This window comes from Natator depressus, chromosome 10 (genome assembly GCF_965152275.1).
Source record: "Natator depressus isolate rNatDep1 chromosome 10, rNatDep2.hap1, whole genome shotgun sequence".
In the NCBI taxonomy this organism is placed as follows: domain Eukaryota; kingdom Metazoa; phylum Chordata; order Testudines; family Cheloniidae; genus Natator; species Natator depressus.
The window spans coordinates 54,061,880-54,074,603 of NC_134243.1; the positions used below are offsets into that span (position 1 = coordinate 54,061,880).

Sequence of the window (12,724 nt, forward strand, 5' to 3'; positions counted from 1 at the left end):
TTTCTGTCTTCCAGGATGCAAATGCTGATACAGGCTCCCGAAAAGGAGATGAAGAGAATGGAAACAAAAAGCAACGGAGCCTTCCTATTGGAAAAAAAATCTATGAATTCTATAATGCACCTATTGTAAAGTTCTGGTTTTATACGGTGAGTAAGTCATCTTGACTTTTGATTATTAACAATTTGTTACTTTATATTAATTTAAAACAAAATAATGGGAAAACATCTTGATATATAGTTTAAAGAACAGGTACAAACAAAATACACTTTGGCCTTGGCATCTGTTTCTCTTATGAATTTATACCGCTTCTAGCATCGTCGTACATGAACACATAACAAAATTCACATCGCACATGGTCTAACTCCCATTAAAACATAAGAAGACACAGTTAAAATCTTTTAAATTGTTTTTCCATCTTCTGTGCTGCTTTATTGTATCTAATTTTTTTAAATACCAAAAAGTTCAAAAGTCTCCACTCATTCTGGATTTCCAGCTTGTGACAACTGTGGCCATTATTTCCCCATTTGACTTTTATTAAGGTTGTAAGCATTCGGTATAGTTTGAAAATCAGCCCCTAGCATCAAGAAAAAGCCAAGGGATGATTTGATTGCAGTCTATAAGTACCTACATGGGGAACAAATATTTAATAATGGTCTCTTCAGTCTAGCAGACAAAGGTATAACATGATCCAATGACTGGAAGCTGAAGCTAGACAAATTTGGACTGGAAATAAGGTAATTTTTTAACAGTGAGTAATTAACCATTGGAACAATTTACCAAGGATTGTGGTGGACTCTCCATCACTGGCCGTTTTTAAATCAAGATTGGATGCTTTTCTAAAAGATCTGTTCTAGGAATTATTTTGGGAAGTTCTATGGCCCGTGTTATACAGGAGGTCAGTCTAGATGCTCCCAATGGTTCCTTCTGGCCTTGGTATCTATGAAACTTGAACATCCAAAATTAGTGGACAATTATGAATATGTTCCTGAATATTAGGTATGTTTCTGCTGATTTACACTTATGTTCTGTACTTTATACACTTAAACTTGCTGCAAATGACTCTGTGTACAAATTTTGGAAGGATCTCAAGTAACTAAATGCTGTCTATGCAGCCATGGACAAAGCAGTTACTGTGTAACAGCCCTGCACACTAATGCCTAGAGTCCATGGACATAAAGGATTCTTTTTTCCAGATATCATACCTGGGTTACTTAATGCTGTTCAATTATATAATCTTGGTGCGGATGGACCGCTGGCCCTCACTCCAGGAATGGATTGTCATCTCCTATATTGTGACTCTGGCTTTAGAGAAAGTAAGAGAGGTAATGTGAATCACACCAATAACTGCTATTTTACGTAATAATGGGGAAGAACTTGCCATTTATAAATAAATGGTGAATGGTGGCTGGAGAAGTAGTGTAGACAGGCAAGCCTTGCATGAGGCAGGAGATTCCCTTCCCTGCACCTCCTCCAAATCTATACCAGTGGCAGGGGACTTCAACTACTACCCACTCCAGGGCTCTCAGAACCGTCCTGCCTGAGCAAAAGATCAATCAAAAATTCCATTAGGTAATTTTTGCAGTTTCCTGAATTCACTGCCCCTTTCTTACGTGTATTTCCCTGGGGGGGCCTGAGGATATAATCCCTAAATAGCCTCCTGTTATGCACAATTAATGTATGTTGCATTGATCAGTTATGGTGTCTGATGAAGAGGTTGGGAGGGAGGAAAGTGTTTTGTATGTAAATTCGTAGTAGTATTTAATTCATTATCATCTCGGATCTTACAGATTGGTAGCACAGGACAAAAATCCACTGCCAAATCAATTCACCCCACTGTAGTTCCCTCCCAGTCTGTATCCCCTCCAACCCACCGTGTTCCTAAAATAAACATCTCATATAATTTTGATTTGGACATAAATATGGACAAAAAGTTAATGGACCACAGCCTGTGAATTAAGTGACTGTGATGAAATCCTACGGTTAAATGAAAGTTGGGTCAAAATAGAAAAATTAAATGGAGACTGTAAGCAGTGTTGTGCTCTGCTGCAGAGGCAAATCCTGCTCACCACGTAAGTAGTCCTGATGAAACCCATTACACCCAGTCAGACTGCCCTCTGTCTCAGCACCATTATTTTAAAAATGCACTCCACAGATTTTCTTCAGGATTTTTTCCCTTTGCTTTTAGATTCTGATGTCGGAGCCAGGCAAGCTGAGCCAGAAAGTAAAAGTCTGGCTGCAGGAATACTGGAATATCACTGATATGGTGGCTATTTCAGTATTTATAATTGGAGCAATTCTTCGCCTACAGAACCAGCCTTACATGGGTTATGGAAGAGTAATCTACTGTGTGGATATCATTTTCTGGTACATTCGAGTACTGGATATCTTTGGTGTGAACAAGTATTTGGGACCCTATGTCATGATGATTGGAAAAATGGTTAGTACCTCTGTAGCTAGAGGCTTGCTTTAAGGATGCATCTTAAACTATGTAAGAAAGCAGATTTGGGAAAGTAAAATAATTTCTTCTTCTAGATACCAATCCTGCAACTGTTGCTCACCTATTTGATCTGTGAATAAGGGCTGCAGAATAGGGCTCTTAATCTTGACTCGTGAATTGCATACTCCCACAGAGATTTTGGGTACACCAATAATAACCTTAATTCAAGAGAGAATTTTTCTCATTGTTTCAATACCTTTCATCCTTAACACCCTGCTTTTCTGTCCTATTGCAGTCTCTTCAGAATAGTCTACTTAATCTCAGTATAAGTCTCAGTGAACCATTTTAGGGTATTTCCCTTCATAAAAGTAGGATTTAAAATGTATAAGTTTAGAGTCTGATTCTCAGAGGCCCTTTTAGGATCTTCGACTCCCATTGACTTCAGTTAGAGTTGTGGTTGCCCAGAGATTGTCGTTCTTAATATCTAAGCCAAACTGGCTTTCCTCCATCAACGCATAGTATTAAACCCGCTTTCAGTTAATGGAACTAATATATTTGGAGCTTTGTGCTGCCAATATTGTAAAAATAGGCTCCCATAAAATTATCCTCCTTAGCGTATAATAAACCCAGTATACCAAGGATACACATACTCATAAGGAGGATGGGAGCAGCTCTGGGGAGTCCGCTTGATTTTCCATTTAATTGAATATAACTGTAACTAAGAAAGGAGGTGAAACAACAACACAGACTTCTGTTAAAATGAACTTTTCTGGAACATATGTATTCAGGGTTTCAGGCTCCTAGATCACTTTGGTGACTATGAAAATTTTGCCCTCTGTTCCTAAAATATATATTGAGTATATATTTATGATACAAGGGAGTATTCAACTTGAGAGAGATGAAGAGATGAAGTTTTTTTAGCACTTAGAGATGAAAATACCTTTCACTTGGTGCATTCCAAAGTCAAAACGTTGCACAACAGCAGTGTTCGTATGTAAGCCTCTCGCGCAGGGGTAACTTAGCAGCAAACAGAGAGGGAAAGCACCACCAGCAGCAGAGAAGTCATCGTATTCTTCCCTTCAAGTCAGTGGCAGAATTTTAACAAGAGCCACTGTCCAACATGTCGCTGCCTCTGTGTGTTCAGGGAAAGTATGGCTAGAAAGAGTTCAAATATATACTCTTGTCACTGGCCCAAGCACTTATATGAAGATGCTCACTCTGCTTTCTCTTTCCGAAAATAAATACGTTATTTATTTGCTGCTATTGTCATTGCTGCTGTTATACAGTTTCATGGCACCATAAATGTATACCATACCATGCCAGGCATAGGAAAGTTCATAGGCCCAGAACCTCCACTGCAACTGAGGAGCACACGATCTTACTCAGGAGAGGTGCTGCAAAGGTGGCTTTAAGCCACCTTTGTGCAACCCAGATCCTGGGACCCTGAAGGCTGCTCTGATTTGAACTGACTGACTTCAGCCCAAGGGCCATTACAGCAGCAAGAGATTGCCAGGACACAAGTATGCCTTCTAATCTAACAGTTAACACTGTGGCAAATTATGCTGATTTGAGAGGTCTCTTGGCTTGGCAGGACAGGGTAAAGTGTCCCTAATGCAGGGGAAATCTGGTCTGTAAAGCCATATAGTCTGATAGTCCTTTTAGTTGAAAAGCATATTACCTGTTTAAATGGATCTTGGGTGCAATTTTTTTACACTTGATATCTTTTCGGCTCATGAGCAGTATTTGTAACAGCATAATAATATCTGGGAAACAACTAGTTTGGGGAAATTTTTTTTATTCTCGTGAATCTATCTTGGTGGTTTTCCTGCACACACTCTCCTACACATGTTCTTTCGTGTACATAACCTCTGATTATGACAAAAATATTTGTGTGGTCCCTCTATCCAGATGATTGACATGCTGTACTTTGTGGTCATCATGCTTGTGGTTCTGATGAGTTTCGGAGTAGCCCGCCAAGCTATCCTGCACCCAGATGAGGAGCCCTCTTGGAGACTAGCCCGCAACATCTTCTATATGCCCTACTGGATGATCTATGGAGAGGTGTTTGCAGACCAGATAGACCGTAAGAGTAGAATTCATAGTAAGATTCTGTTTCCTGTTTCTGAGGCAGATGATCAGATCCAAATTAATGAAAATGACTGTTTTTAATTTGGAATTGGTGTTTGTCTTTGTTTGCTTTCATGGCAGATTCCAGACTTCCAAACACCACTTTCTCCTCCCCACCAGAGTACCAATGGGAATCCTCTACCTGTCAGCATATGTTCTAATTCAATTACTTTTGAGAGTGGTGCAGTCTGAAACACTTGCCAATCTTGGATGTTAAGAATATTGACCTCCTATTGACCTCTGAGGTGCTCCACTTCCTCAAGAAGTGGGTCAAGAGGGTCAAGAAGAGAGAATCCTTGAGTTACTGTAGAACCTGGTTCATCACCGGACTCTGATTCAGGAAAGCACTTAAGTACAAGTTTAACTTCTAAATTCATGCTTAAACCCTATTGACTTCAGTGGGATTTAAACATGTGCTTTCATAGAATCATAGAATATCAGGGTTGGAAGGGACCCCAGAAGGTCATCTAGTCCAACCCCCTGCTCGAAGCAGGACCAATTCCCAGTTAAATCATCCCAGCCAGGGCTTTGTCAAGCCTGACCTTAAAAACCTCTAAGGAAGGAGATTCTACCACCTCCCTAGGTAACGCATTCCAGTGTTTCACCACCCTCTTAGTGAAAAAGTTTTTCCTAATATCCAATCTAAACCTCCCCCATTGCAACTTGAGACCATTACTCCTCGTTCTGTCATCTGCTACCATTGAGAACAGTCTAGAGCCATCCTCTTTGGAACCCCCTTTCAGGTAGTTGAAAGCAGCTATCAAATCCCCCCTCATTCTTCTCTTCTGCAGACTAAACAATCCCAGCTCCCTCAGCCTCTCCTCATAAGTCATGTGCTCTAGACCCCTAATCATTTTTGTTGCCCTTCGCTGGACTCTCTCCAATTTATCCACATCCTTCTTGTAGTGGGGGGCCCAAAACTGGACACAGTACTCCAGATGAGGCCTCACCAGTGTCGAATAGAGGGGAACGATCACGTCCCTCGATCTGCTCGCTATGCCCCTACTTATACATCCCAAAATGCCATTGGCCTTCTTGGCAACAAGGGCACACTGTTGACTCATATCCATATGCTTTCCTGAAATGAGGCCTAGAAGAATTAATTGTGGAGCCATAGGTCTCCACACATGCTCTAGAGCAAGGGTTCTCAACCTTTTCAGTACAGAGCCCCCTCTCTTAGCAATATGTGAAGGTCAGGGTGGTCACAACCCCCTGACTTCTGGTTTAGAACATATGTTCCTAGGGTATTTTAGGTGATCAGTAACTTTTGATATGATCCTTTTGCCAGACAGTCTGGGTATATCACAAAGGTCCTGGCTCCCTTCATTTCTGGGGGAAGGGCAGTATCTATCAAAACATGAGCCCTGCCAGCTGGAGGACAAGCTGTGATATCCTCAGCTGGGAATGCAGATGCGTGTTGTTAACAAAGAAATGAAATGGAGGGGCAAGAAACAGGGCTAATAATAAAAATTGGTAATGCTTTAAAATATGAAAATCCTATTTGGACTGTTTACAAAATGTAATATTACCAAAGTGGCCCTTTGCTCTGATTTTGTGACTCAGCAACACACTGAAGTTAAGAATGGTGCAATCTAGAGCAGTAATTCCAGTTAGTTTTTGATCATGATGAAGAGTGTTAAGTAGGAGTGGGGAGTAAAATCAAGGAGAAAAGAGAAAACTATTCCCAAATATATCATAGCTCCATCCTCAACCTTTATAGAACCATAGCCTTGCTTTGGCCACCTTGAACTCACTGGGAGCCCCTGGCACCTCTATCTGAGGACAAAACATGGCCTTTAGTAACATCAGCCACTCTTTGGAGGTATTAGCTAACCCTCAACATAACAACAGAGTTAACTTAATTTGCAATAGAGTTTCTGCCTTAACTCCAGATTCCTTTGATTATGTGTTTTAATTAGATCCTTACATTTTACAGTATTTTGTAATTGTTTACCTTCCATTTTTCCCCCTTATACTAAGGTTTATATGGTCTAATCATTAGTGGTCAGAACTCCCTTCCGCATAGGAGGGAGGAAATGGCTATATGGGCTGTGCCATTAATCTGGTCCTGCAGTTACATTGTTGTAGTTATGTTTTGTTTAGATAGGACACCGAAACACTCTTTCCTTCTTCCTTTCTCTCATAAATATTACTGTAACTTACAATATGTAAAATTATTCTTGGAAATAATTGGATCAACCCAGTTACGTATTACATGCTGCCCCAGCTTCTAAGTGGTCTGGATAAGTCTGGATAAGTCTCTGATGGGTTGATTCCATGTTGGGAGAAATGACTAAGGCAGAGATTGAGGCTATTGCTGCAGTCCACGTGGTTCACAGTATGTACACAAATTCCTGTTCACCTTGAACACAGATGGTAAAAGCAACAGCAAACTCTCATGTAGACAAGTCTGTTTTTCTCAGAAGTCAGCTAAAACATACACTGTTCTCAGCACCTATAGCTCTCCCTGTCTCTGTATCTTGCTTTACATGAACAGTCCCAGCTCTGATCTTTGTTTCAATCGTACCCCGACTATACGCCATAAAGTCCGATTGTGGGAAAATGTGATTAGCCAAGGACTCAGAAAATCCTACCTCAGCAAGGTGAAAGACCACTTGGGGTCTAACAAAAGGTAGATTACACAGGGCTTATCTACACAAGAGATTTTTCCAGTTATACTAATATAGTTATTCTTATATAACTCTCTATGTGAACACTCTTATTTCAGAATAAGAGTGGTTTTATTCAGCTTAGCTTAAACTGCTTCCAGAGTGACACAATCAAAACTGGAAAAAGGTACTCTTATTCTGAAATAAGAATGTCACATGGGAAGTTATATCAGTTAAATTATATTGGTTTAAAGTTCACAGTTACCTTAAACAGTTATAACTTTCCCCTGTAGACAGGCCCATAAGCACCTACTTTCTAAAGACCATTCTGCTTTCAAAGACAATAGGTTTCAATCTAATCTTTCTATGAGTGTAAGTTAGCTCCCCTTAAAAATTTACCTGAATGTGACTACAGTAGGCAATCCAACCAATATGTCAGATACGGTGAGGTCCTTTTGTCACACATAAATGATTTATGGGAAAGTACCATATCATGTTCTCCTCTCAGTAGTTCAGTAAAATGCATTGCTTTGTTACTTTCCTTTGTCACAACTGTACATCAAAGATAAAACCCTGGCACCATTGTAGTCAAAGGGAGTTTTGCCATTGACTTCAATGAAGCCAGGATTTTGCCCTAAGGATGAAATTCACTCCAATGCGACAATGTAAAAGAGCCGCATGAGCATGAAATCCGAAGCATTTAGTACTTAGGAGGATCAAATTCATAAGCAGAAGTGGTGCTCCTGCTTAAGACTTTCTAAGGACGGGCATACCAGTACCCATAATGATAATCAAATTAGATTTTAATGATATTAGACACTATAACAATATATTTGTATCACAGCTATTGATCATTTTAATATAGAATGATAATAGGAAAGGAAGCAGCCAGCAAAGTCAATGACAGGACTCTGCTTCCTGGAAACAGGAGGAAGTTTGTTTCTGTAATAGCTGAAAGATTAAGTTTGTGTGGTAACTTTGTGTTGTTTTATGTTTGTGGTGACTGTCAATTGTGTTTTACTGATAATATCTTTTATATTTAAATGATCATCTGCCAGCACCATTTTGTGATTTATTTTTACAGTTATGAATTTGCTGCCATATGTAGCATTTGGGGAAGACAAAGTGAAAAGGAAATTGCAGAATTTACAGTAACTCTAACAAAGCCTTTGTTTCTAAGCATATGTCTCTACTGTACTAATATTAAGTTGCTTTCCTTTCTTGGCAGCAAAACAACTACTGTATTGTCAGTCATTTGTTTTCTTTTTCCCTCTATTATTCTGTTGTTTTCTTTCCTTTTTTTGCTTTCAAATTGCTGTGTAGTCTATGCCATGGAAATCAATCGTAAGTCTATGTGGGGAGCTGATTATCTCATGTAGTTAAATGCGTTCATTAGTCTTTTTCTTCCCTGGATAATGGTATTTTAATTCTAGTGTTCTGACAAAATTCAGATGTCAGATTTTTGTTTTTCTACTGAATTGATTTCAAAGAAGCAGGGAATTTTTTTAATTATAAAAAGAACTGATTGGGTACTACTTTATTGATTTGCAATTAAGTGCCAACATTTTTGTTCATTCTATTGAGTTACCACCACAATTATCCTTTTTTAATTATATTATGTGAGCTATTTCACACAGAGAATTTAATTTCTTTTGATTATCCAAATTCTACATTAATATTTTAAAAAGCTAGTTGGGCAATCGTGTTTTTAAGATGTACTTGACTTTCTATGCCCAATTTCCACATGATAACCAGAACGATAGGATTAGTGTATAACTTGGTGACATGTTTGGAAACCAACTTTGAACTTTCCTTAAATATAGTTCTGGCTAAACCAGACGTAAATATGTTTTCAGGCGAGTGTAGACAGGATCAAGCTGATTTCAAATCACTTAAAAAGAGGTTGCGAATGTTAGTTTTTCACCTAATGGTAAGTGTTTGTAGATCCAGCCCCCAGGGTTTGAAACCAAATGAACTGGAACTATATTTAAAGTAAGAACAAACTTAAGGCTTGTCTAAATGGTGGGCGTAATGCACTCTACAGGGGTGTGATTTCGAAAGCACACTAACTTATTGCACTTTAACTGGTTCATGTAGATCCTGCTGGCATACACTAGTGCACTTTAATGTAGTACTGTTTCAAGCACTTAAAAGTGCACTAGGGGAAATCTTTAATGTACACTAGCTGGGTCTATACAGACCAATTAATGCACAGCATGTTACTGTGCTTTAGAAATCACACCCCTGTATAGCACTTTCCCTACCATATACACAAGCCCTTACTTTTCAAATGTGATTCATAGGCCAATATCTTCAAAAGTATCTAGTGACTTTGGGTGCCTGACTGGAGACATCTTAAACAGCCCTGGTTTTCAGAACTTAGTGCCCATCTACTGGCCCCTTTTAGGTGTCTTACCACTTGTTTGCCTCTCATATTAGGTTTTTAGTCTCTGTCCAGTTTTAAATCTCACTGATGAATACTTCTGATCCTGTACCATTGAACGCAATAGGAGTTTTGCCATTGACAAAGAACTTACAGTCTCACTGGGAGTTTTGGGAGGGAGGAAGCTTAACTATCTAGGCTATGGCTACACTACGGAGCTTGCAGCACTGCAGCTGCACCAATACAGCTGCACCACGGTAGCGCTGCTAGTGCAGATGCTCTAAGCCGACAGGAGAGAGCTCTCCCCATCGACTTAATTTCTCCAGCCCCAGGGAAGGCAGGTTGGTTGGAGAAGCTCTCCTGCTGACATAGCACTGTCTGCACCAGTGCTTAGGTTGGTGTAACGTACGTCGCTCAGGGGAATGATTTTTTCACACCCCTGAGTGGCGTAACTTCTACCGACTTAAGTTGTAGTAGGTAGATAGCCCTAGTTTCCGTACCTTTCAGCAATTTCAGATTTCCCCATATGGGCTTCATTCTCCACTTTTAAATGGTTCTTTTTTTATTCTGGTATTAAAAGGTTTACCTGTGCTTAGACTTATGAGATCTCTTCCTAGATCCAGTTTTGCTATTGGGGGAAAAAAATCCAAATGTCCTGTGGACTAAATTCTAATCTCGGTTACATCACCACAAATCTGGAATAAATATTCACTATGAGGGGAGGTTATTTTGCATTTACGTGGTGTAACTGGCAGCTGAATGTGGCCCAAAAACTCCATTTGGTTCTACTGGAAATAAACTCTTAACATGGATATTTGTGCAAGCAAATTTTATGCAGATCTAATCTTTACATAAATATGATCAGTGTTTTCAATGTCAGGCAAGCACTGAAAAGTAAACCTTCAATTGTCTCTTCAGCTCCTTGTGGGGATAATCTTTATGATGAGGATGGTAAACGTCTCCCTCCATGCATACCTGGGGCCTGGCTCACTCCTGCTATCATGGCTTGTTACCTTCTGGTAGCAAACATTCTACTGGTAAATCTGCTGATTGCTGTCTTCAAGTAAGAGCTTAACTGTATGATTGTTAACTTATCTTTCTTATTTTCTTAATACTAAGATGAAATGCCGGTGAGAGTCTATCAGCAAGATCAAATTATACTATGGTTTTTCAAATAGATAGCAGTTTGTGAATTTGCACTACACCCAAAGTCCAATTGTTCTGTTAATGGGATTGACAAATATTTGAATTTTAATTGAAAATCAGTTAACGAGTCAGGGATGTTGTGATAATTGGGCCGACAAATTTACCTAATTGTGAGCTCAAATGTAAAAGGGAGTGAAAGTTCATAAAATGTATAAGGTATAAAAAAAGAGAGGCAGACTGTTCTTGTTTACCAGGCACGATCTTAACACAGTCCTTAAGTTACAGCAAGATCTTTTTGTTTGGACTAATTCAGTCTGCCTCTCTTTTTTTATACCTTTTGCTATTACCATTTGTTGTAGGCTATTGTGACATTTTATGAACTTTCACTCCCTTTTACCTTTGAGCTCACAATTAGGTAAATTTGTCAGCCCAATTATCACAACATCACAAGGATCAGAAGGTCGGGAGTATGGTGTACATCCACTATTCCCAGATACACGGGCCTGATCCCCTGCACTCGGGCTCTGTAGCTCCATGTTTTGTCTCTGAGTTAAGGAGGAGAGTTCGGGTCAAAACCCTGCATAATGTTCTTGTGCACCACCCATTTAATTGGGCTTGTGTAGGAACCAGACTTTGGCTCTCTGAAGCCGGGGGATACGTCATGTCATACAATACAATGAGTACAGCTTAATACAAAGCAAGAGGTGGAACTTGTTTCCAAAATGTGGGAAGCTCCAAATATTGGAATGCATTTAGCTACCCGCTCCTCTGCCAAATATTGGGATGGCCAAAGCCCCCCAAGTTCAGTCTGAGTCTAGCTACTCCCCTATCTACCAGACTAGAATGAAGAACATTAACTGAGCCACAAAGAAAGAAGAAAATATGAAAATAAAATCTTGTCTGGGGATTTGCGGACTTATGGTCTCACCTCCTCTGCCAACTTCTATGTAGACCTAAAGGACCTTCACTCTCTGGTGAGCTAATGGTGTTTTGAAGCAACTGAAGTGACTGCTAGGAATCACGGTGCCATGATGCCTAATACTGAGTGACACTAGTTCCTAGCAGCCATTTCAGCCTCTACCAATTATGTTTCAACAAGTGAATTGCACTGAGGTTGCAGTGGTTATTGTCACTCAGATGTAAAACAGAGGTTATTCAGAAGTAAGACAGCTCTATCCCACGTACATCAATTGCTCTACTGACTTTGCAAAATATACTAGTACTCCCCTGGATGGAATTCAGGGATCACTAGAAGAAAAAGGTGAGACCTGGTACAAGCAGAATGTATCCCAGAAAAGGGCTCTTCCCTGTTGAAACCAGATAAAAGATGCTTACAAACTACCTAAGCCTTGTGTAGTTTTACGGCTAGTCTGAGAGGTGTCCGGAGTGCAAAACTGATAATCACAGTGATCAGACTGATTATTTATATTCCTGTCATTGATAGTCACAAAGCAAAACCAGGGAATTTTTATCCACTTCTACCACTTTCTCTTTATGTTGGATACTGTAACAGAGTGGCTCACCCTGGAAGGGTGGGGCTAGACAACCTTGATTACATAGTGAGCCACACTGGAGAGCTCAGCAGCAAAAAGGCTGAAAGGAAGGTGGGGAATGCCTAGGGATTAGAGGCTGTTGGGAGTGAGCAGGCTCTAGCAGTGAGTCCTGGGAGTAAGGACTGAGACTCCAGCCAGGTAGCGTCTGGGAGTTGGCTGCCAAAGCAGGGAGGAGAAAGAGAAGCCTTTGTTTTGTGTAGACTTTGGATGGACTTGAAAACTTTTATTTTGAATGTTTGTTAATTTAATAGGACACAACCTAAGAAGGGATGAGAATGGGCAAAAGTGTTTTATTAGTTTCTTGAACAGTCCAAGAAGGGAAACTGAGGCAGGCTGCTTGTAGTGTGACCCTAGGCCATGGGCAGGGGGATGCATGGGAGATGGCTGGCCCAGTCACAGGTACCTTGGATATTTTTCCCATCATGACATATGGGAGGGAACACTAGAAATGACTGCTACTAATAAGTCA

The 12,724-nt window shown here is 40.0% G+C and overlaps 1 protein-coding gene across 2 annotated transcripts in view; it reads left to right on the forward strand.

Annotated features, from left to right (window-relative positions):
- TRPM1 (transient receptor potential cation channel subfamily M member 1) overlaps nucleotides 1-12,724 on the forward strand; it is a 71,319-nt gene that overhangs the window by 45,505 nt on the left and 13,090 nt on the right. The window contains exons 17-21 of one of the 2 annotated variants that reach the window (XM_074966183.1): nucleotides 15-146; nucleotides 1,194-1,322; nucleotides 2,186-2,437; nucleotides 4,346-4,520; nucleotides 10,475-10,619. In XM_074966183.1, the coding sequence (XP_074822284.1) occupies nucleotides 15-146; nucleotides 1,194-1,322; nucleotides 2,186-2,437; nucleotides 4,346-4,520; nucleotides 10,475-10,619 (833 nt within the window). The remainder of the gene's footprint in view (nucleotides 1-14; nucleotides 147-1,193; nucleotides 1,323-2,185; nucleotides 2,438-4,345; nucleotides 4,521-10,474; nucleotides 10,620-12,724) is intronic. The other variant, XM_074966184.1, reaches the window with a different exon arrangement.